Genomic DNA, 25,564 nt, shown 5'->3' on the forward strand with positions numbered 1-25,564 from the left:
ATTTATCACACAGAAAAACCTAGCATGTTAAATTTATGCATGGAAAAAAAAAATCTAAAAGAGCATTAAGCATTCTTACAGTGAAGATTTATGAATGGGGATTGACTTTCATGTGACTATTCCTGTGTGCTGAGCCTAGGTAATTATTAATGCTGCCATTGTCAACTTGAGACCTGGCAGGATAGAGTCCAGTGTTTTCACATTCATAAATTTACAAGAGAGGTGTTGTTTCTTTCAAGAACATATTGACCCAAGATTAACTGTATAACTGCCCTCATAACTTACCTTACATGGCTCTTTCAGGACATGCCTGCAGAAGGGGAAGAGGAGTATTCAGAACAGAAATGTGGTTTATTTTTTTAGTAGAGCACTTGGAGAATTGCACCAAGGTTTCTGCCAGTTGTGCAGTAGACAGAGATATATCCATTGGCTTTGAGAGAAGCTCCAGGCTGGGGCCAGAACAAGCAGTTCAGATGCCTTGTGTCACTGTACCATACTTGATGAGATTTCCTTAACCTTACTCTGTTTGGATGAGATTATTTCTCTGAGAGTTTCTTGGATACAAGAAAGGCATTCAAACTTTTAAAATTTTTTTGGATGAAGAGTCACTTCTTACACTCCCCTGAACAAGATTTATATGGAACATGAGCCCAGGGTTTCCCTTTCTTCTTTTTTTTTTTTAATTACAAAAAGCCATGCCTGAATTTTTTGGGGTTTTATTCCTTCCCATTTTCTTCTCTTTTCCTTTCACCCTCTTTACCTACCTCCCCCCACAGCAGACAGGAAAAAAAGAAGATGTGCAAGAATGACAGAAAGAGAATTTTTATCATTCCTTTCCTTTCTTTCCTGAATAATCCTCATGAGGACCCTGCAGCATGCACTGTCACAAACTGATACAGACACTAAGAGCATACAAGTGCAACCCTGTTGTACTGTCCTTTTACCTGACAGGTTGCAACCATGGATTTCATGCTTCCATGCAATCTAGTGCTTCACTACAGGCAGGTGATTGATTTGGTCAGAGGAACCAGTCACCATATGACAGTAATGGACTCCTAAATATTATGTGTACTGAATAATGTGTAATTACAGTGTCAAGCACTGACAATTATTCATCTGAAGTAAGAGGGTACGTGCATCTTCTCTAGTGACTGCAGTAAAAAAAGTAATGTGTTATTTCTAATCTTTCTCCGTGTCTCTGTTAGCTATGCTTAAATACATCATGTGCCAATTTTCAAGGGAAGACTTGAGAAACTGCCATTTCTGGTCAGTTTTCCTACGAACAGCAAAATACTTTCTTCTAACCACGTAACAAAGGAAAGGGGTGAGGTGATTAGCAGGTATTACACTGTTGTGAACTGGCCAGTACTTTTGTTTCTGAGAAGAATGAAAAAGCAGAGGAACATTTAATCTGTGTTATTGCAGATCAAGCAATAGATGTAAACATTAAGATATGGAAATATCTTATCTAAATTCTAAGAAAGCTTGAAATACCTACTGTTGGAGCTACCCAAGATGTTTCAGAAGGACAAAGAATTAAGATGCTGTGTTTAATTTTTCATTCTTGAGAATGATTAAAAACTACATAGAAATTAAAGTCTGATGAACAACACCTACCTCTACCCCTTATTTCCTGGAGAGTTATTTTTATAACTGAGTTTTTTTAAGTCCAGTTTATCAGTGACCCATGAAAGGATGCATTCAAAATTTGCTTCAATAGTTCTAAGAAAAAAAAATTTTTTTTTTCATTTTATTCTTTTAGGTTCATATGCAAGTTGCACTTAAAACACTACCTAAAATGAGTATCAGTTCTCTTGTAAACACAGGCATTAAACAGGAATTTAGTACATAAAAGCCCTTGTATCTGTGATTTTCTGCATGACACATCTGTTTGCTTTTGTATTATTTCTCTGCATCTAATTACACCTGAAGAAGAGTCTTTGCCAAACACTTTTTTAAAAACAGCTGAATGGAAAATGCTGGATATGGACAGTGTTGAATGCAGCCTGTTTAAAGATTTTTTGTATTCTTTTTCCTTACATATATATTTTACTCTTATCTCCAGCTCTACAAGAGTCAACGTGAGGATAAGTACACAGGAGACAATTCCCAGTCAGGTTAGAATACTATAATTTACCTCTACATTCTGCCGTGCTGGAAGTTGTGCTGGGGTTCTCTGCTGGTATGAATTGTCTCTTCCTTCTGTCCAGCTAGTGGTCAGAGCTGATGGCCAATGACAGATGCCAGCTGCTTCTGATGTAACACCATGAATTGGACTTAAAATCATCAATAACTGAGTCTCCTGTGCAGACCTCTTGCTGTGCATTTGAAGTTAAGATGCATTGTTCTTTGTTGTATTAAAACACTGTGTTTGATCCCATGGCTGGTGTACCTTGGCACCTCTTTGTGTTTGAAATGTGGACTGTGCTGATTTGTGCCAGCACACCTGCCACAGTGTTTCCAAGTTTAGGACCTGTCAGCAGGCCGTTGGTTTGGCCCCAGCACAGGCTAAGACAGTTGTCTGAGGTGTCCAGGCCCGAGCAACTCAGTTCCAGTCAGCGCTGAGTTGCTGCAGCATGTCTTGTGTCTCAGGTGGGTTTGCTTACCCACAGACAGCAAACTCCAGCCCTCTTTGAGTTCTGCAGAGAGCTTTTGACTAGAAGTGTGGCACATAAGGGAATAATCCTTTCCTCCAGTGCTGTGTAGTGTTTGGAATAACACTTTTCCCTAAGGAAGGAGGCACTAAAGGCCAATTTTAAGCTTCTGAATCTAGTGGTCTCAGCCAGACTGATGTCTTATTATGAGTGAAAAGGTTCTCATGCCTTGTTACCTTCTGGCACCTGAGGCCTCTCCTGCTATGAAAGGTGAGACAATGTTGCTGTGCAACTTCAAGCAGCTTCTGGTTTTCACATGGGAGGAAGGCACAACATACTAAGAGCATGCAATGTGACTGCTTGACATCCCCTGCTGTTTCAAGTAGCCTAAGAATACCTACAAACATCTGAGAGCTTTGTGATGCCAAATAACAGTGGGCAGGGGGAAGAAGAGACCATATGCAATTGGCTGCCCTCATTCCCATTGCTACCACCAGAACTGATCCACAGTTTGCTTCTGTAGAGCAGAACATCACAGAACCATTTGCTCCTACCAGACTTTCTTCTCACTGTTTATTTCCTGAAAACAGGAAGGTGAATAAGCCCATAAATTAAGCAGGACACTTGTTACTAATTAACACATTGATATTAGCTTACTAATGTTATACATTTGTTCATTGTTGTGACAGATTTCAGCAACACTGGGAAGCCTCATACTAGGCACCACATTGATGAGTACAGTGCAGTAAAGTAGGCAACCTCAGAGGATGTCATGTAGGTTACCCTTCCCTGCAGTCCACGGCTGTGATCCAAGAATAAATTTCCAGAGCCATGGGCATATACCAATATGTGATGAGCACAGAAAAGTAATCCATGTGTATCATGCTGTTTGAGGTGGTGTGATTTGTAACTAATCTGGATGATTAGATTTGATGCTCACCAGGCAAAGAAAAAAATTTTACCTAGGAATTTAAATATTTACAAATGAAACGGTAGTATGGCACAGAGTAGCTTTTATGCACCTGTGACTCTCTGGGGGGCATAGGCAAAGTTTCTGACTTGCTAGGTGGTATTTAACACAAGGAGAGTTGTTTGTCAGCTACAGCCACTCACAGCTCTGTCTATGTATAAATGCTTGGTCCCACTTAAGTGCCTTACGATAAACTCATCCAAATGCAAGAATGGGGTTTGTAAGAGGAGTACTACGAAATAAATAAATAAATAAAATTATTTAACATGCATTAGTTATGCCTTGCTCTTAGGCGTCAACAGAGGAAAATGCTTCCAGTTTTTCCAGTTCAGACTACAACACAGAAGACCCAAGCTGTTCTATAAATCTGTGGTAGAAAAAGAGAATTAAGACAGAAACTACAGAAACTATTTCAGTAACTTTTAAGATGGATGAACTTTTAATTCTAGAGAATTGTATATATAAAGGCACAAAGTTAATTTCTGGGCATAGAGCAGCGACATGGGATACACATCATAAAGTCACCCCAGGACAACATTTTATTTTGCTAAAGACAGGCTGCATACATCCTGTCTTGTGGCATAATCATGAAAATTGGTCTTTATGTTAAGAATATTGCAGTTATGATACTTCTGATTCTTCAAATGGTTTTATCTGCTTTTGATCCTTGCTAGGGTCTCTGATCCTTGGGTGGCATTTTAGATACTCTGGGAATAGGTACTATAGAGACTCTTGAAAAGAGGAAAACAGATGCATGATTGCTGTTTTTAAACATAAGGGAGAGTGCAGAATTTAATATACTGGAGAAAAATGAAATTTTACCAGATTTTTTTTTTTTTAGGCTCTTTCCTGGCATTTCATCCAGCTTTTGAATTGGACTGCATGTGATTAATTTCTCTTGCTTTAGCAAACAGCAGTTTCCAGAATAACAGCTTGTTGCATGGCTAATTTTCACAAGAAATAAATTGATTTTTTTATCATTCTCAGCAGGATTTTCCTTAAACACAGGGTACAAATAATTGCAAATAATAATACAAAAAATTGCAAATAAAAGCAAAAGCTGTCTGAGTCTGAATTATGCTTTGGCTTGAAGTGTGTAGACTGAGATGAGATTTTTCTCATTTGGTTGAGGTTTTAGGCAGTTAAACTCAGCCTTGTTCAGTGGTCAGAGGAGAGCAAAAAGAACTCACACAAGGGGTTCAGCCCACTTGCCTGAGACATCTCTCCTGAAGCAGGATATCTGATAACCTTAGATGATGGCAGCCTGCAAGACTGCTGCTTTTCAAGAGCTAAAGTTAGGTGAAGCAAGTCTCTGTTACATAAGGCATCTTGACTTAAAAAACACCTTTCCAGGTGACTTCAGACAAGTTGCTTTAAAATGATAGGCACTGAGTTCCTTGTGCTGGTGTGCAGAAATTACAATATTTCCCCCATGTATGTGATATTGTTAAGATCACTTAATTAAATTTTCATCATTTTAGATGAAGGAGATTTTGTAGAGGTTTTTCTTGATGCATTTTTAAAGCTTTTGTTTTGTACTTACAGAATCCAGTTCTTACAAGTGCAAGAACAGAAGGAAAGACTCAGTTGATGTTAAGTCAATAACATCTCAAAGTAGTGATGGTAAGAAAGCAAACTGCCAAGAAATATTGTATTATATGTATGTGCAATACTATATATTAATATATATTTATAAATAAAGAAAGAACAAACTTTGCTTGGGCAATGAAACTGCAGACCAAAGAATAACCAGACAGATTCACAGCTGATTAAACAGAGATTACTCCATTTTTTTATACCTGCTGTAAAATTTCTTCGTTTTGATTTGAAAAGCAGTGCCCCAGCATGAGTAGCAGCATTGCTATACAATGCATGGCAGTGCTGACTGCCTCCATAGGGAGGAGCAGTGACTGTGCCAAGGGATGGGAGCAGCTTGCTAGAAGTGTGTGGTGAAGTGTTAGTGCCACCTCTCTTAGAAAGCTGCAGCTTATGCTCCTGAACACAAACTTTTGGGTTTTTAATGTTTAACACGAAGGAATCTATTGCTGCTAGTTACCGGAGAGCAGTACTTCTACTAATCCCACTTGTGACTGCTTACAAGTGAGACAGTGGTGGCAGAGATTTCTTTCTGCCCCTGTATGTTGTGAGAGAAGCACTGCTTAGGGGGAGCAAAATGGTTTTCATTAGAGCAGCTGTACCATCAAGATGAGGGACACACACAGACTTACAGGAGAAGCCATGTCTGACACAGATCCATTGCAATCAAAGGGCATGAAGTGTAAGTACAGCTCCATTCTGAAGTGAAGGATGGATGGATAATCTGACATCAAAAGTGAAGGGTGGCTGCCAAAGAGGCAGACAACAGTGCAAGAAATGAAACAATGAAGTAAGAACTTGCAGGAGGAGAGATATAGGAGAAATGGGATACAAGACTCTTATTTCATTGTGCTGTTCCCCAGCCTTCCACTCTCTCCAAATGCTGTCATCTGATTTACACTGTGGCTCTCTTTAATGGCAGCTCCAAGTTTACAGACCCGACGGTACTCTTCAATGGCACGGATTCACTCTATGACAATAGAAGCTCCTATCACAAAGGTGAGTCCTGAGCAGACTTTTCCACAAACTCCAGTCTGGAGTTGCACTCATATGTCATTTCTGAACAGAGAAGCAGAGGTTTCCTGTACTTTGTATTTAACAGAATAATATAAGTAATTTTTTTTTAATACCACTTTCTATATCTCATCATGGCATTCCAAATGCTAGTCATAACAAAGAATATTAAGGAGGGGAGAAGGGTGCCCTTGCTAGATGCATGGCTTCTGGCAGGAAGGGGACACTGCTCTGTTGGGTCATGTATGAGTAGGAGAATGTTCTTCCAGTCTCAGCTTTGCTCTCACTATTGATATTTATAAGATACCAGACAGAGGAGGGAGCACCTGTACCATCTTCTGTCTTTCCCACTTTCTGCAGTCTTTTCTTCACTATCTGTTTTATACAAACTCTGCTGTCACAAACCAGCTGCACAGTCACTTGTAACACATGAGGGTGTCCGGTATCTTCCACTTTCAAACCATTTTTTCCTTTCTCCCCATTTTTTCTTCTATCATCAAGCTCTTATTTCCCAGCACCTCTGTGACTCTAAGAGCAACTGGGTCTTTTCCTTTTCCTTATCCTCGGCTGTACCCACAAGGGAGGCTTGTAGTGGCTGTGTAGCCTCAGCTGGCTCCTGGAGAAGACAGCAATGGAACTTTCTCCCTGTCAGTTTTGGCAGAGCCAGGAGCAGTCACTGCTGCATTCCCAGATTGTCACTGAGGCACAGTGTGGGTTTCAAACAGCCATCCTCTTCTCCCACAGCCCAGCTCTTTCTGCTCTCTGCCCTTCCATTTCTACATGGAGAAAACTAAGGCTTTACATCCAATATCAGGATATCTGAGTCACATCCAAGAGTTGTTTGTTTGGGTTTTCCTCTAGGGATTGAATAATTGCTTCAGAGCAGACCTGGACATGCTGAAGGACTGGGACATTGCTAGTTTTTGGTCCACCCACCTGCAACAATTTCAGATACTTCACACCGTTCTGCTTTCACTTCTCAGGAGTTTGCCAGTTAAAAATAGCAGATGGATACCAGGAAATCCGAGCACAAATTTACATTTTCAGAGTTGTATTTCAAGGGTTGTAGGGAACTACACTGCATTTCCTAAATGAGAATCAGCATAATCAAGCCAAGAATAAAAATTTTGTAATAAGAAAAAAGTGCCATTCACTTTTCTTTGCCTGCCTCCTTAATCTGCTTTCAGGTTATTAACATAATTAATGCTGCCCAAGAAAACAGCCCTATCACAGTAGCAGAGGCCTTGGACAGAGTTCTGGAAATCCTGCGGACAACAGAACTTTATTCCCCTCAGCTAGGTACCAAAGATGAAGATCCTCACACAAGTGATCTTGTTGGAGGTCTGATGAATGTGAGTAAAATTAGTAAAGATGAAATTGCTGCTACCAGTGTCCCACATCACAGTTCAGTGCTCTGCTGTTCTAAAATTTCCCAAGCAATGGGAAGGGGACTCATAATTCATCACCATTTCAGTTAAGTATTTTGGCCTCTTTGCTAGCAGTAGGCACTAGGATGTAGATGGCCACATCTCAGTCTACTGGGTGCATTCCTCTTCACATACAAGTGAATGAGGTTGCCATTAGAAACTACATCCAGTCTCTGGATTTGTCTCAGAAGATACTGAAGGAGATACTTTCTAGAAACTCTAGAAGCTTATATGGGATTAGAGGGATTGCTCTATAGCTGGTCCATTGTATCAGTGAAGTTGCTTTAATCAGGTTCTGATTTTGGTCCTGTAATAGCAGCAAGATAGAGACTATCTAAATTCTGTCATGAATTTACTCATTTTTTAATAGACACTGAGCTAATCCCTGCCAAATAATATAAAGAAAATTTAAAATAAATTATAGTGGCCAATTTGAATGATGAAATCCTGCAGGTGCCAATGAGAGGATCAAGGAGGGCAATATACTGTGTATTTAATATCTTCTCTGGAGATCCCATACCAGTGTTCCTGGGAACCTCGCATATTTATTTTGAAAGACCCTAAAACAAGGATTATGCTATACTGCTGCAATAAGAGCAGTGCTTTTAGTACCTGGGAATAGTGGCTGAAGTGCATGTAGTGTTCTTGCAACTAGTGATACAAAAAACATAAGATAAACTTGCTTTCTTTTTCAGGATGGCTTGAGAAGACTGTCAGGAAATGAGTATGTGTTTTCTAAGAGTAAGCCACCATTTTAAATTTCCCTATGCACATGTGACTTCTTTTGTCGATACTTCTAACATACAGCTTCAGGCTTATTTGCAGTGGGATATATGTCTCTGGAAATGGTTGTCTAAATGACTGCAGCACAAGTGCTAGACTGCCTCCATTTTGGTGTTGAAGCAGGCTCAAATAATTAAATTAATGTATTTCAAAATGTTAGCAAAAAACCAAACTGTCACTCAAAGAAATGTTCACTGATCTTTTTGGTTCATGTTCAAATGCTCTGTAATAAACCTTTATATTATAGGCATTTACAGACTTTTTCATGTCAGGAAAAAGAGTTGTTTTTCTCAAAGAGAGTTGTTTTCTAAATGGAATTCTGAAGAGGGGCTGTGGTAGTGTAGGGGGAATAACCTGGAAATGTGTTAATTCCCAAATTCCATTTCAACAGATATGAACCTGAGCCATACTCACCTTCCAGTGCCAAACACCATCAATGATGTTCCACCCTGTATTGCACAGCTCCTAGATAATGAGGAAAGCTGGGACTTCAATATTTTTGAGTTGGAGGCTGTTACAAATAAAAGGTACTGGACTCCTTTCCCTGGGTGCCCAGACAAAGTTTGTTGAGGAGCTGTAGCTCTGGAAAAACTGAAGCACAACACAGCAAATCTGTGAGAGCCGTCTTGCTTGACTCACATCCACTCTGTCCAGCTGACACTGTTCAACATAGTCTGATGTTGCTATGTGCTGGATGCCCTCCAGATGGCCCTTTCTCCTGCTCATGTGCAAATGGTCATGCTGGAAAAAGCAAACCTCTCCCCTTCCTCACCTAAATCATCCTACAGTTTGGGAAGATCTAAAGCAACTATGGCTTTTGATTATAGGGATAAAAAATGGGATGGAGGATAAAGCAGTGATAGGATCAAAAGACTGGGATTTTAAAGTTGATAATGAAAACAGACATCAGTAGCCTTGAGGTCATGCAGACTGCAAAAATAAGCACATCATCCAGAAAGAAAAGTGGTTTTCATTCCAAGATGCAAAGAATCAAACAAGCTACCCGTTCTTTTGTACTCTCTTAGCACAAAATGGCCACTTTCGAAATTTGCATTTGTCCGGTTTTAATCTGCAGATGTTGGGGTTTGGTTATGCCCTTCTCAGCTCAGAGGCTTTGTAGGTCATCTTGCAGGAGTGAAAAATGTGACTGATGGACTCTCTCACAGGCAACACAGAGTAAAAGACAACCCAGAGTGGATTTGGATACAAGAATCAAAAAGATTAGAGGCTTTACTCTGTTTACTGTTTCACACATGGGCTTCCCAGCATTGTGCAAACACACAGACACAGCACTTGACATTTGACCTTTTTTTTGCTTAGGGCTTTTTAGCCTTTGGGATGTGCCCATGTCATGTTCAAAGTCTGCTTTTTCTCCTCAGGAAAAAGATAAATGAAATTTTGTTTATTTGACAGATACTAAACACAAAAAATTGGGCTTTTAAGATTTTTTTTTCTGAAGCCACACGAATTGTTGAAACTCTAATGGAACTGCATCATTTCTACAAAACGTATTAAAATAATGTCTGAAAGGATGGTAGATGCAATAATTTGTAACCTTGGCCAGACTTTTTAGAGATTATAGATATGCAATTTAAAAATGTTTAGCATCCCCCCTTTTTAAGGTCTTGGTTTCTTTGTTGAATATATCGCTTTTAGAACATCACAAGTTCCCATTTTACAGCACTGCTCTTTTTTTTTCTTCTATTGTTTTTCAGGCCATTAGTGTACTTGGGCTTAAAAGTTTTTGCCCGGTTTGGGGTCTCAGAGTTTTTAAACTGTTCAGAAGCAACACTACGGGCATGGCTGCAGGTCATTGAAGCCAACTACCATTCCTCCAACTCATACCACAACTCCACACATGCAGCAGATGTCCTGCATGCTACCGCCTTCTTTCTTGGGAAGGAGAGAGTTAAGGTAGAACCATCACCTAGGAGTTCTCTGGGCTAGGATTTCAACGTGTTGTTTGCCATTTTATGTGTGTCATTCAGAAGTCAGATGTTTAAATAATGGTCCTGGCTTCATAAACTCTCTCTGTCTTTGAAGTTTTCCTGTGATGAAAGCAAGCTCACACTGTTTCTCTAACGTCTGTTTATAAAAATTTACATTTTTAAGTAGCAATGATGGAGGTGGGGAGGGAACCTGGTTCTTTTCTGTCTCTTGATAACTGGCTGTATGTAACAGTTCTTAATAATGCTTCACAAAAGCTTTGGAGAGGGAGATGTGAGCTATTCTCCCTGGTGCTCAGCAACAGGGCATGTGGGAAAGGTTCAAAGCTGAGCCAGGGGAGGTTCAGACTGAACATTAGGAAACATTTCCTTACTGAGTGGCTAAATACTGGAACAGTAATTCCCAGAGAGGTGGTTGATGCCCCAAGCCTGTCAGTGTTTATGGAGCATTTGGACAATGCCCATAATAAAACATAGAGGGTGTGTAGGAGCAGAGTCCATACAGATGCGTTCAGGCAAGCATATAAAGTGCAAGGAAACCATTAGGTAATCTATCCATTAAAGAATGCTATGCAAAGATATTGCTTGGGTGACAGCAATGTAAAAAGCTTCATTAATGAAAGCATATTTGGGTAAGGGTAAGAGTGGGAGTTTTGTGGTAGGTAATCTGTGGGCACAGTGAATGGAAAATGATTGCAAGGAGGTAGAATCCCTGCTTAAGTTTACATTTGTGTAATTGTGGGTACCTGGAAGTAATCAGAAAATATTTACTGTAATTTTTGTGCCACATCCTAATTTTTCTCTTTTCCTGTAGGGAAGTCTGGACCATTTAGATGAGGTAGCTGCATTAATAGCTGCCACCATTCATGATGTAGACCATCCTGGACGGACCAACTCTTTCCTGTGCAATGCAGGCAGTGAACTAGCTGTCCTTTACAACGATACAGCTGTATTAGAGAGCCATCACACAGCACTGGCGTTTCAGCTTACAACAAAAGACAGCAAATACAACATTTTCAAGAACATTGATAGGTGTGTCTGCTGGAGAAGGGGAGTGTGCTTGTGTGGATTGCTTGTTTGGAAGTTTTAGTTTGGGGCAAATTGAGAGCCTATCTTCTAAACAAGAATACACAGTTTAAATACACATATTAATATTTAACCTCTTGCAGAATCCTATGTTCCATGATTTATAAAAAGGCTTTCATTTCCCCCTTACCCTCCCTGTCTTCCAACTTGTAATTATTGGAAGCTTAGATAGATGTTTAATAATCTTTTATGGATTACATTAGGATTTCAGGAGTACTTTGCACAGGTATGTATATTTTTATGATTTAACTATTGTATTATGTCCAGAAGCACACACTGGCTGATCTGCTGTTCCACACAGGGTCTGCCTGCTGTCACCACGGAGTCCAGTTTTGGTCCCATTAACAGCCCCAAGGCGGCATCTTGGCCCACTGCCTTTTCATTGAAGGAGCCTGGGCATTACTTTTCTGGGGTGTGTTTTCCACCCCAGCAGCTAGATGCTGCATGTTATGTCTGCACAAGGTCCTATGCATCCCAGCACTACTGCATTCACATGGAATGGAAAGGGTGATGGCAGAGGACATAAAGCTCTGGGAGAGCTGGAAGCTCCCTGTGGTTGGCTGGGCATGCAAGTAGCCCAGGAGTTCCCACTGCATGACCCTAGCTTTCGTAGGGACAAGGTGAGAGAGAAAGAGGTCTGAAAGGGAAAGGGCCTGACCCCAAAGAGGTAACTGATTTGTTTACTTCCCACAACACTGCTGGTTTTGAAAAACCTGAGATGTGCACTCCAAGCTAACATACTAACATACAGTGCAATGGACGCATTGGTGCCATTCCTGGAGAAGTTATCTTAGTCTTAAAGCATTATGAAACTGAGTTGTTTTTGTTGACCTCACAGGATTGATTTTCATTAGCTAAAAATAACAGAGCAGGGGGAACTCAGAGAGGCATCTTGTCCGTTCCTCCATCCCCAGACTGTTCCTAACTCTGAAGGTGCCAGCTTGTGGCTGAGCCCCTGAGCAGTGTTTTGCAGCGCTGTCTGGGCAGGGATGAGGAAAGGGCAGAGCTCTGTCTGGCAAGCTTGTGAGCAAGAACTCTTTTTCTTTCCTAGAAATCGCTACCGGACATTGCGACAGGCCATTATTGACATGGTTTTGGCAACAGAGATGACAAAGCACTTTGAGCATGTGAACAAATTTGTGAACAGTATCAACAAGCCTGTGGCATCTGAGGAGACCAGCCCACATGTAAGTGCTTGCAGGACTTCACGCATTGACACATTTCAGTGAAGTTCTTCCAAGACAACCTTAAGTATCATTTTCATTCACCTTGCATAAATTTGCATTGTGGTAATGCCAAAATTACACAAATGGATTTGTGGCCTCACATATCAAAGTGTGAAAAAATACTCTTTTCTTTTCTGCTCTTAGTTCATTTAAACACTTCATTTTATAAGCCTTGTGTTCAAAACCATCTTGTATTCAGGAAATGTATGGGTGGATGTTGTTTTACATGGAAAATTCTGTGCACGGAGCCAGGTTGGCACCTGTGCCTATGGTCCTGTCTTCAAACAGTGGGATTTGTCTGAGCCTAGGACTGTAATTGAGGAACCTCCTTGACAGTTTTGTGTCTGTGTAATCTGGAGCCTTCAAGTCCTGAGGAATAACTTCCTGAGAGCTTTCCACTCCTGACTGTATTAAGAGATGTCCAAGCCTTTTTGTGTAACAGTTATACACCCTAATGTTCCACCACCAGCCAAGGTTTATTTATAAGCTGCCTCTGAGTTTCCCATCCCCTCTTACCTGCTCTTGCCACCTCTTGAGGCTGAGCACTCAGGGCCTGACCAGGTTCTTCAGGGCAGTGTTACCTGAGGAAAGACTATCTTAACCCACCTTAGTGAAAATAATGCTTTGTTGGAAACATGCAAAAAAAAAAAAATCAGACAAAATTGAAGGTCAGCAATACTAAACCCAAATAGAAGTAGCTTCTGTTACCTATCCATAACTGGACTTTGTACTGTAGACTGTCATGGATGCCGTTTACAACTTTAAAGACAACATTCTGTCAGCTGAAATTACCTGCTTCTAGGGACTGCTGAGCTCCACTCTTCCAACAGTCTGAGCTGGAAATCACAAACACTGCTGAACTCATGTCACAATAAAAATCGAGGACAGAACCACTTGCACTACAGACTTCTTGTTTCCCCTCAGTATTAGGCTGTTCTGTTCTTTACTGTTAGCAGTGGCTCTTTCTGGTTTGGATCTTGAACAGCAGTTAAGGTACAGGGTTAATTAGAAAGCTTCTTTGATGGGCTACCCATGCTGAAAAAGGATTAACTGCTAAACATAAAGTTAGAAGATTAATGCCTGAATTGGCAAAAGTCACTGCAAAGTATTTCCCCATAAACCACAAAGACATTAATTTACCTGTGGTGGCGAAAAGTACGTATGTTCAGTTTTTGACTCAAGAGTTGAATTTAGCAGTGAAGGGAGGCCAAAATCACACAATATATTATGTTGAGAATAGCATTAATGCCATGTGAGCAGAGGTGGAGGCCTTTCATTACTCCATAATACACCTGTGCCTTTCTGAACTGTTCAAGACCCAGAATATGATGCCACAGCAGGCCCAGAACAACTACCTTGTCACCTCCACCTGGTCTCCAGAGCAGTAAGTAAGAAGTTTGGTTTTTTACTGTCTAGGAAGCCAAGAATGTCTGTAGTCAGTCTGTCGCTCCTGTGATTTCCTACTGTTAATCTCATAGATTATGTAAAATTTCACCCTCACTGGGAACTAAAGTCAAAGATTATTCCAGGCTGAGGGTTCAAAATCTGGCACAAAGAAAGCAGTTCTACTCAAAAACATGCTGGAACTGAATGTCAGCGACCGGCTTTTCAGTGTGTAAAAGAAACTGTTGTGCAAGTCAGTTTAGCCCCCTGTGCCTGTCTCAGTTTTTTCATTTAGGAATAAAAATCTAACTCCGGAAATTCCCCTAAGTGGTCGCCTACCATCACCATCCCTGCATTTAAACATTTAGAAGTGAGGAGTGTTTATGAGCTTGAAGTCAGTGAATGCATCCCCGGTCATGGCCTCTTCCAAGCGGGCAAGGCTGGGATGCAGAGAAGGTAACATCTTACCTGATGAAGAGCCTGTGGCTCTTTATTTCACTAACTTTGATATTAATTTTGAGAATCTTCACAATTATAATATGTATTTGGGTTATCATTAGTTACTTAGCAAAGCTCCAGCTCTCAGACATCACTTTCTTCTCCAAGGTCCTGGTGTTCTGCATGAAACTGTAAGGCAGCAGACTGGGTGCCTGCTTAGTGCCTAAGTGCAGTAAAGCTGATAATGACGCCCTCACTCCTGCTAGCAGGGGATGCTGCCACTGGCCCCTGTAACCAACTCTCCTTTACAGAGCGAAGGCAGCGACAGTGAAGGTACAGCCAACATAAAGAATTTTCCAGACAACCAGACACTGATCAAGCGCATGATGATTAAATGTGCAGATGTAGCAAATCCATGTCGCCCCCTAGAGCTATGTATCGAATGGGCAGGCAGGATTTCAGAGGAGTACTTTGCACAGGTACGTTTATCTTTATGATTTAACTACTGTATTATATCCAGAAGTGCACACTGGCTGATCTTCTTTTCCACACAGGATCTGCCTGCTGTCACCACAGAGTCCAGATGTATGTTTTTTGTTCACAGTCAGAACTGGCCCCTCAATTTCATGCAGAAAAATTCACTCCAAGCAGTTAGCTAGTTTGCTTACCGTGAAGCTCATTGTACAGAATGGTGGAAAAGGAGGTTTTACACTTTCTTCATCTGACCAAAATTATTTCATTAGTCCTACTCAATTTAACTGGCTGAAATTCAAGACAGTCAGCACTCTAGCTTCTTGTCCCAGTACCTTCCCTGAAGATTCATGCCTCAGCTGAACTATTAGGATGGCCCTTTCTCTTCTAAGATGGCATGTGAACTACTATCATTGTAGGCAGAAGTAGTGCAGGCATGTGGGCAATTTAAATACTTATCACACATGGGACGTCTCCAGACAGAACTGGAAGCTCGGCTTTCTTTCTCCAGATTCAGTTTTTCTGACAGAAATGCAACCAGCTTCCTGAAACACTCTTTTAGCTCTTCAATTAACAACTGACAAAATCATAGCTTTTATTTGCCAGTAATGGTGCGGAAGCAACAGCTATGAGTGGAGAGAAAGAAGTGGGCATGCCTACCCTTCAAATTCAGATCACACATGTGATAGTTACTACTGAAAGAAAATTGTAGCTACTACCTGAGACATGTCTGAATTTCATTTTCATCATAGTAAATAAATTCTGTCATGTCCTAAAAAAGATCAAGAATTGCTTATGTCGTATCTCCCTAGCAGTCAAGGTATCACAAACTAGTTTTAAATTGCCCAAATTAAGCACTAGCCTACTTGCAGCAATGTGAGGTGCAGAGAACTGTTCTGCTGTTCATTCACCTCTGCTAATTTTGGAGACTGCTCTGTTGCCAATTCATGTATTAAGTGCTGCCTGTACTACTTAAAAGGGGATGTTATTTGGAATTATATTCTAAGAAATTGCTGAGGTGATCTGATCCTCCACCATACCGAGTACAACAAAACCAGGCCTTTTCCAGTTGGGGACACAGAGTTAAAGGGCATACTTTTACTTCCATTCATCTTATAACCTGATACAAGCAGAGGAAGTAGCACCAGCAACAACCTCTTCTTACTTAAAAGAGAAATGGTTTGAAACACCCACTACAGATGTGGAAAAATGAGAGATCAAACCTGTTCTCTGCTGAAGGACTCTGCAACCCCATTTTCCATCTTTTTAGCTGGTGTACCCTAATCACTAGGTCATAGCATTCTGTCTTGTTGGAGCTAAGTGCAAGTACTTACTTTTTACTGCAGTAAAAAAGAGTACTTGTGAAAGGGAAGAGATGTTGATTTCAGTCCCTGTTCCAGACAAAATAACATGCATGAAACTAAGGCAGTTCACCTCAGAGGTTCTAAGGCTTGTCTCAAATCTCCTATTGCAATTCATCTAATGACCTGACCTCTGCTACTCCAGCATGAAAGTCAGCAAAGCTCTAGTTGCTAACTGGAGTTTTATCTTCTTAGACTGATGAAGAGAAGAGACAGGGTCTGCCTGTTGTAATGCCAGTATTTGACAGAAACACCTGCAGCATCCCCAAGTCTCAGATTTCCTTCATTGATTATTTTATAACAGATATGTTCGATGCATGGGATGGTAAGTACAGTTTTTTTCTTCCTTGCTCTGAAACAGAGATTCCTACAGACCAAAATGACCAATCTCAAGCTGCCCTTGTGTCCACTTTTTTCAGAGGCAGTATCCACATATAAGCAGCACAGCACAGGACACTGTGCAATCATGACACTGAAGCCTGTTTCACTGCCTGCTATGAAGTTGAGCACTTACCAGGCAATCTATGTAGAGAAGGAGTAATGGCTTAAAACAAAGAGCTTTTTTCATCTATGTATTTTTTTTCCTTTAGCAGTGTATTTCTTCTGAGCAGCAGAAACTAAGACCACCATGGCTGCATGTTAGCATAATTTAATGAAGTCACCATGCATTTGGAAAGGGATTTTCTTGAAAGAGAAACACACCAAAAAGAATCTTTCCCCTTCTTGTATTACTTCAAGGAGTTGGAAGACAAAAGCGAGTAGAATGCCAGTTTCAGATTAGGCTGGGCTGTTCTTCTGCCCATTCTATATACATGGTAAAACTCTCTTTCCTGTTCTTTCAGCATTTGCACATCTGCCTGTTTTGATGCAACATTTGGCTAATAACTACAAACACTGGAAAACACTGGATGATTTGAAGTGCAAGAGTCTCAGGCTCCCACCAGAAAACAACAACTAACACTAAGTCAAGAAAACCAGACCTCCTGCTCTACCAGTTTCACTGTGAATCATTTACAGAGACTCTTGGCTACAAAGGGGATTAATGTTGCCTTTCCAGTGAAATTAAGACTGCGTGACAAGAAGGAAATATTTTACTCATTTTTACACTTCTATGAATTCTACAGAAAAATGTTTTTAGAGGCTGTATAAACCACAGATGACTAAGTGCTCTTTGGAAATAATATTTTGTGGCAGAAAATGTACTTCTGAAACTAGTTTCTAATACTGAATATACACTTGTTGAATCTTGTAGCTGATACAACTGTATTCACTAACACTTCACACAACTGTTTCTCAGAGAGAGGGGTAATCTAGTCACCAGTAGAGTAAGAATAGCCTGACAAATAAGCATAGAAACATCCCACGTATTTATCATAAATTTGTTCCAATTCTATCAATGTTCTTCAGCTCTCTGAACCATACTTCTAAAGAGAACATGCACAGCAAAACAAGTAAGCCTCAAACTGGATACATAAAAAAACCAAACACGACACCTTTTAAAACAACCTTCTTACTACAGAGACTCTCTCAGAGCACCACCTGCTCTTTCTTTTCCATATAAAATATTGGTAGGAGTCAATGTTCTCTAAAATTGATCATATAACAAAAGAAAATAAGCATGTTCTGTATAGTTAGTGCCATCCACATGGTTCTCTGCCATCTTCCAGATGTTATCACACACATTTTCATCAAATTTTACACAAAAAACTATTGTGGCACTTGATCACCACCCTTTTTTATAAAAATGGTGTTTGTACACATGGTCATCAGTTTTATTACACTGATCTAAATTTTATGGTAAGTTCATTTATTGTGCAACTTCTAGGATGAACCTATCACTTTTTTAAAAAAAAGTTTCCAGGCTGTAATTTATAAAAGCATTATAATTTGTACTGCTTTATCCTCCTAATAAAATGCTGGTTGGTTTTGTGATGTAGAAAGTACTTCAAAATATGTAAATCAGTTGGAAATCAAACATAGTTCTTCATTAGTTCTAAGATACGAAATTTATGCTAAGGCTTTCAAAGTACAAATGCATATTTTTGTACATCTCATTTTAATCACATGCAGAACATGAGTTTAAATTTTAGATTATTCTCAGAGTATCCAGTAAATAAATACTAGCAGAACTGCTGATTTTTAACACTGTGCACTCTAGACTGCAAGCAAGACTCTCAAAGCTGTGGCTGCAGTTAAAGAAGCAGTCCACCTACCCTGTGCTGTATCAAAAATCAAACTGGGTAAAGGAAAAGGGGGAAAAAAATAAAGCAAACAGCATAGATGCTACGGAAGAATAGTGACAATGCTGTTTACTGCAGGTAGCTTACATATGTGCCAACCTTTTTTGTATGTTTTGTACCAAGTTCTGAAACAAAAAGCAACATTCATAAAATGTATGTGCAGAAAAAATGTATAGAAGCTATATTTTTGTTAGAATTGTAACAGATCCTTACTTTTGTCATAGCCAAGGCAGGTTGCTGTGTATTAAAATGCCGCATTGTGTATATTTGAAGAATGGTGTTTCTGGTGAAGCATGGTTATTCATTCTTTCCTATTATCTATGGCAAAATTTTTCAGTGGATTTTTATTCAGAGAACTTGAACCTCTGCTTTTTAATACTGTATACTGTTTGCTTCTACTATTTCTTTATTTAGAACTAGTGCTCTTGGTGGTTGTACCTTAACTATTCTGATAACTGAACACTCACTGCAGCTTGCATTAGAGAAAAGAATTTCCCAAGATTTAAGCTTTGTTAATTTAATTTGTTAGATACAGCAACATTGTAAGACCACATCCATGTAAAACAATTCATAATTTCTGTCACACTTCTGTCACACAGAACAAAATGTCAACAGTGGAAGGCATCAAAAAAATAAAGTTCAACTTGTGAACCAGAACTGAGGCCAAGGCATTAATACAGAATCAACATATTTGTTGCAAGATCTTGTGATTCTTCCTAGAGTCAGACAAAGAAAAAAAAAAAAAAAAAAAAAAAGTAGTGTGGAATAGGTCCTCTTTAACAGCAAAATAAATCAGCACAGATTAATCATCATCTGCCACTTGTGTCAGATCTCCTAGACCAGTCCAGTTTACTAAGAGCTGCTTGTTTCATGCTGTTGTCAGTGCGCAGATGTAAAACAGCCACCTCAGAGTTGTAAAAGTATTAAGAGTAGGTCTGATAAAGATATTTACTTCCATGGTGTGAACATACGAAATTCAGTGTTGCTGTAAGGTGGAAAAAAATTTAGAAGGACACCAGTTAGATGTAAAAAGTCTCATCTGGTTACCATAATTCTGCTCTCTGCATCTCCCAACAGCAAGTAACAAACTCTTATTTAACAAAGGACTGGGATATATACCTATGTTCTGTGTTACACTCAAAGTTCATTTGTAAAACAAAGAACTCAGTACTTTCAAGTCAACCATATTTAAAGATGAGACCCTTGGGAGATTGGAGTGTATCTGAGAACAATGGAGTGTATCTGAGAACAATGGTACTTCTGATAAATAGAAATATTTATACATGCATGTAGGACTATTTAAAGCTGAATTACATCCCTGTAAAATGCACAGCGAGTTTTGTGACTAGAACTGTTCAGTTAAATAGGTCTGTTTCTCTACCAGGTATTCACTTAAAAGCAGTCACATAAAAAGGAAATAGTTGTTCTCACACTTTAAGAGAAGAGATAATAAAAATATGATCTTCCTTCTCTCTAGTTATGACTGATTATAGCAGTAGGCTCTCCAAAAAACCTAGGTTTTATAAGCTTTCACTGTAAAGGTTTCGTAACAATGTGTAAACACAAGCATTATATACAACCAAATAGTTATTTCCCCATTGAAACAAGAAAAAAGATCCAAAGAGAGGTTTTATCTCCCCAGCTCCTCCTGGGTAAGCCAAAAATGCAACATCTGCTGATGAAGACAAGCTGAAGCAACGCAGACTTAACATGCTTTCCTCTCTCAAGTTTAATGCCATATACCCAAAGGCATGTTATCCTCAGCTGTAATCCAAATGCCTTTCCTACACTGGTCAACAGAACAGCCAGCCTTGGCAAAGAAAATGCAGCTCAAGCTTTAACACTGATTTAACCTTCCTGAATTGAAAGGAGAGGGTAATTTAACAATTCCTCCATCGGTTTTGTGGTTTTGAAATACGTTATTTTGAGCTCTATACTCAAGTAAGATTAGCTGTACAACTTGGCTAAGATAGGGAAAAAATACAGTTCAAAATCTACTGTCCCTCTGCTCTGCTTTCCAGAGAAGATTACAGTCTCATAGTAAGACCCAAGAGGCAAAGTTGGTTTCTGGATGGTTGGAGAAAGGCAAGTGCCCACTGCTGCTGGGGGAAGCAAGTCTAAAAGGTTCTTTGGTTTCTTCTAGGAAGCTAAGAGCTTTCTCCTTTTGCTTCTGCTCTTGCGATAATCTGCTTAGCCCTTTGTTTTAATTGCACTTACTGCAACCACTGTATCTGAAGTCTGGAATTGCAGCCATGTATTTCCTGTAGTGAAAACAATTCTCACTGATTCAAAGGGAAGAGATGGCACTAAAAAGTTGCACAATATTTGTTCCTACACCATTTAAGTGCTGTATCTTCTGAATAGACCTGAGGACAGTAGCATCCTCTTCTACACAGTTTTATGACCACTAAGTTCCCAAACTTTCCCTTTTCCCTAGCTCTTCCCTGTTCAAATGGTAATGTACCACTCATTACCTTGTCCTCCCTCATACTTTCTTTGTATCAGTTCTGGGTTTAACTTTGCTTCATTTTTTGGTTTGTTGTGGTGTGGGGGGGTTGCTTCCTTGTTTGTTTGTAGATTAGGTTTTTGCTGTTGTGTTTTTGTTTGAGCTTTATGTTCTAGTTTGCATTTCTTTCCCTTCTCCTGTTTAGCTGCTGCTATCTCAGACTGCTAGTACATGTGTAGTTAGATGCTTATTTTTTAACTTTGAAATACTATTTACCCTTACAAACTTGGTGCACATTTCTCTGAAGTCAGACTTCAGCTGAGAATTTAGTATTTGTATGGCAAAACATAGTTTCACTACTATTGAACATATCAAGTACTACTGCTTAAGAAAGCGTTCTACATTCTGAAAATTCATGGTAATGCAAATGCTTTTTATTAAAGACAAATTAATTTAATGAATGCACTATGGAAAGACCAAGCTAAACTAATCACACTGCATGCTAGATTTGGTAATGGTGCTGTATAAACTCCAGCAATGTAGGCTAATCCAAGTAAAACTGCAGCTACTACTAGCAGGAAGTATCTATGTACCTCAGTTTGCCAAAAATTAAAACCAGACAAACTGGCATTGCCTACCACTTTTTCTTGCCACTGGTGCAGGATAGTAACTTCAAATGCAAAAATTCTGTTTGAGAACACTTTCTTTTGGGGTTACTGTATACACACAAATCTGAGCCACCACTGAGGAAAGTTTAGCTTCTAGAAATAAATTAGATAAAGCAGAAAGCTGCAGAATTTTTCCCATGCCTTCTTCCTGCACATAGCACTGTGGATGCTCTCAACTGCTTTAATTATGATCCATTTAAGGTATTTCACAGTTCTTAATTTTGACATTCACCGATGATAATTTTAAACATTAGGAATAATATTAGAAACTATTTAATGAGTCATCATTACCTTTGGTCTTTCAAGAGAACACCATTTCTACTGACAGAGTATACCAACACGCAAAGTTCTCCTTTGAGAAGAGTAGCAACTAGTAGAAGTTCCAACACAACACATGATATTAAATGTAAGCCTTACTGGTAGTCAAATTCCCAGTAGCTCAGACGTACCTTTACACTCATGTTTAACACATATCCAGTTCATATATATGCAGCCTATTTTAAAATAATTTAAAGTTTGAGCTGCAAATCACCATTTTGTGCCAATTTTTTAAATAGTGCTAAACTGCGGAGGCTAGATTCTCGTTCACCATCCTTCCACAAAATAATGAGGTGGTCAGCAGAGCATGTAGCCAATCCCAGTTCACCAAAGTACAGGAACATCTGCAATGAAACAACTATTATTACCATGATGCTTGCATGAGATAGTCAACTTGTTTCATTATTTAGTGCATAGATGGACTAAACACATACATAGATCTGAAATGGCTCTGCTTATAGATAGGAATACAAAATTACATACTGTCTGTATGCTTGAGATTCCATAAAATTGCTACGCAAAAACAACTCCCTAAAATTGCTACACAAAAACAAACTCTTTAAGCACTTCATGCTGAAATATCTCCATCTAAACAAAGCAGGAAAGCCTTACAGATAGGGAAGCTGAAGGAGAGAATCCTGAAAAAACTTGTTTCAAGTCAGCAGTAGAAAAGTGAATGACTTGCATGAACTCTGATCTGGTTTTTTGGAAACAGAAGCCACTGTTCTGTTCACTAGGTACACTGTCCCCTCTCCCCTCTACAACAAAACAGGGTACTAGCAGCAGGCCTGGAAAAATCAAAGAATGAAAAATTGTGACAGACATCAGCAATCAGCAAATGCCTAGCCACACAGAGGAAGTCAAACAAGCAAGAAACACAACACTGGAGGGAAGTACAGCACCAGTGGAAGGATTTTGCAAACCCAATGGAGCTGACAAATCATGAGTTAACCCCTGACTTCTGAGATCTTCACAAGACTGCCTAAAATTAACCAGTAACTGCAGTTCGACATGACAGCAAATGGAACCAATGATGTCACTATGACACTCACAGTGCCCTGACTCTTCATTTTGTTAAATGGATCTGTCTGGGAGAAGCATTCAGGCCAAAGCCTACGTGCCTGGGAATTGGTCACTTATAGCTACAAGGTTCCAGTAGAATCAGTCTGCCAAGCCCTCATCTTGGCCATCACATTTCATCACTACTCAACATTTTCTTCTGCAACAGCTCCTGTCTGCCCAGAGTTTAAAAAAACCCAAAATTTTCCCTATGTAAAATATTGCAGGAAACCACATCCACCATCATCTCCATTACTCCTTTGCTCTGCATCACAGCCAAGACCCAACATATGCCTCTCACCTTCTTTGTGCCTCTTGCTGAATTGCACACTGTGTCCTCTTTCTTAGATAGCAACTTTCCAATTGGACAGCAAGACCCTTTTCAACAGTTTTTCGAGAGAAAGATGGCAGAAAGGAACAGAGAGCCTTGCAGAAATCCCTCTAGCAAAAGAGTTCACCTTAGCTAATAAGAAAAGCTTTCAAGTTTTAGAAGCAGCAGTTCTGAAATCCAGTCTGTCTCACAAATACTTGTGAGTAAAGCTACTCCAGAACCACACCATCCCCTTCTATCTGCCCTTCCCCCTGCTCCTGCCAAGAATGTGTGTAAAAGTCCACTGTAATGAAGTGCTTTGCTACTCCAATACGTTCTTCACAAAAGAGTGCGGAGGGAAAATGCCATTTAAAACAAAAACATACTGTATTAGGCAGATAGAAGCATAGAATAGTACTAGTAGGACTGCTAAAATTAAAAGACCTCCTTAATACTCGCAGCACAGAGGGGTAAGAAATTACTCAAAGTGTATTCATTTTGGGGTTTTTTGTAGGAGCCCTTGCTTAGCTTGTGAACTTAAGATGAAATGTGGGTCATGTACATGGCTCCCAGCTGTATTGGCTGCAGTCTATGAACAAAACCAAACACTCTGTCAGATTATCTCTAGCATATATTTGCACATGCAATCCTCAGGCGCCAGTGAGAGAGCTGTCATTAGAATATTAAGTCAGTATGTATTACTGTTGTCACACTGCACTAAAGATACCCCAAAAATAATGTGCTCCTAGCCTCCAGAGCCAGACAGTCAAAAGTTACAGCTGTTTAAGAAATGCTGTCAAATTTATGTTACTTACTAACATTCACTTTTTCTCATTCTTACTAAAGCTGGCTTACCTGCACAGCTGATGAATGACCAATCAAATCACCAACCAGCTCCAAGAAATACATAGGTGTATTCTCCTGCATCTTCTTAGCAGCTTGGTTTGCCTGCTTGTTTGCCCTTCCAAATCCCCACATGTTGAAAAACCCTGAGAGGGAAAAAAAGTCTCTTGTTTTGGCAAAAATCACAAATACAATTTATTTCCTCTAGCTAAAGAGAGAACTACAAAAGCCACATAAAATCTAAACGCAGGACACTCTGTATGGCAAAAGGACAGAAGCATTGTACTGTGCAGCACTTTAACATCTGGATTATTCATCTGGAGGGAAAAGGAAACACAGCTACTTAAATTACTTAAGGTAATTTAGAAAACAGGCTGAATTACCTGGACAAGACAATACACAGATTTAGAACAAACACAAAGACTTCTAAAAGAACAAACTGAACAGCAAAGGTAGATGCAGGACAACGGATGTTTATGTTTGCTCTGCCCTTCTGAACTGTTACTTGTGTAAAGAGCACAAAAATGAGGTGTCAATCTCTCCCCTGTATGTTCTGCACTACAGCATTTAAGTGCTGGCTCATTGCCTCCTTCCTTCAGGTTTAAAAAGATCAGCCAGTGGGGAGTGTAAAGACAGTACTCCACATGTTCCATTTAGACAGCACAAAAGTACACAGCCACAGCCCCCAGAACTGTGCAATAGTACTGACACAAGTAAGAAGGTTGGCTTCTGTTGACAATGCAGTTCAGACTTTATTCCCAATCCTTCCCTCAGCCCTATCAGCACATAAAACTAGAATTGTGCTAAACCACTGCCTTGGTGCAAGGGAGATAACTGGTGAGATGAACAACTTCTCAGGGGATCCCTAGAATAAAAATAGTGCAAATCAACAGCAAAATCTCCCTATGGTTTTTTCAAACATCTTGATTCATAGAAGTTAAAAATTTCTAATGTGAAACCAAGTACCACCTGTCACTGTGTAGACAGTGACACATCTGTCACACATCTGTGTAGACAGATCAGCCTGTCACCAGCAATGCTGAAGACAGAACATTCCTGAAAAAGTATTTCTAAATCCACCGAGACAGCAAAAATGTATTTTCAAAAGTTACCAAGAGATGAACAGCCAGGTAGACAAGATACATCAAGAAAATTATTCACACCTTGAATAAAAAATTCCTTTAGAAGAGCAACAGTCTATTGCTGTTCCCAGTCCTTGATACTAATTATACTGTCCAGAGCACCAGTCAAAGACCACAAGTGCCAGTGTGCAGGGGGGCATGGTCAAAGAGTAGCAAGTACTTCAAAGGAACTGTCATTACTTAAGCATAAGCAGGAAATACACAGGAGATGGAAGTCCGGTCAGGCCACTTGGAATGAATATA

The 25,564-nt window shown here is 39.7% G+C and overlaps 2 protein-coding genes across 2 annotated transcripts in view; one reads left to right on the forward strand and one right to left on the reverse strand.

Annotated features, from left to right (window-relative positions):
- The window catches only part of PDE8B (phosphodiesterase 8B), a gene marked incomplete at both ends in the record, with an annotated part of 71,782 nt that extends 54,529 nt beyond the window's left edge, over positions 1 to 17,253 (forward strand). The window contains 12 exons of the mRNA XM_082301402.1: positions 2,066 to 2,117; positions 5,110 to 5,187; positions 6,083 to 6,159; positions 7,362 to 7,526; positions 8,297 to 8,342; positions 8,776 to 8,911; positions 10,100 to 10,298; positions 11,145 to 11,362; positions 12,468 to 12,603; positions 14,775 to 14,942; positions 16,491 to 16,620; positions 17,138 to 17,253. Of these exons, the coding sequence (XP_082157528.1) occupies positions 2,066 to 2,117; positions 5,110 to 5,187; positions 6,083 to 6,159; positions 7,362 to 7,526; positions 8,297 to 8,342; positions 8,776 to 8,911; positions 10,100 to 10,298; positions 11,145 to 11,362; positions 12,468 to 12,603; positions 14,775 to 14,942; positions 16,491 to 16,620; positions 17,138 to 17,253 (1,521 nt within the window). The remainder of the gene's footprint in view (positions 1 to 2,065; positions 2,118 to 5,109; positions 5,188 to 6,082; positions 6,160 to 7,361; positions 7,527 to 8,296; positions 8,343 to 8,775; positions 8,912 to 10,099; positions 10,299 to 11,144; positions 11,363 to 12,467; positions 12,604 to 14,774; positions 14,943 to 16,490; positions 16,621 to 17,137) is intronic.
- Positions 17,254 to 19,257: 2,004 nt separating this feature from the next.
- Positions 19,258 to 25,564, reverse strand: part of WDR41 (WD repeat domain 41) — a 28,523-nt gene continuing 22,216 nt past the window's right edge. Inside the window, exons 12-13 of the mRNA XM_082302015.1 lie at positions 24,192 to 24,325; positions 19,258 to 22,311 (exon numbers count right to left, since the gene is read on the reverse strand). Coding sequence (XP_082158141.1) covers positions 22,159 to 22,311; positions 24,192 to 24,325 — 287 coding nt within the window. The 3' untranslated portion in view covers positions 19,258 to 22,158. The remainder of the gene's footprint in view (positions 22,312 to 24,191; positions 24,326 to 25,564) is intronic.

This window comes from Coloeus monedula (assembly GCF_965178545.1).
Source record: "Coloeus monedula genome assembly, chromosome: Z".
Lineage (NCBI taxonomy): Eukaryota > Metazoa > Chordata > Aves > Passeriformes > Corvidae > Coloeus > Coloeus monedula.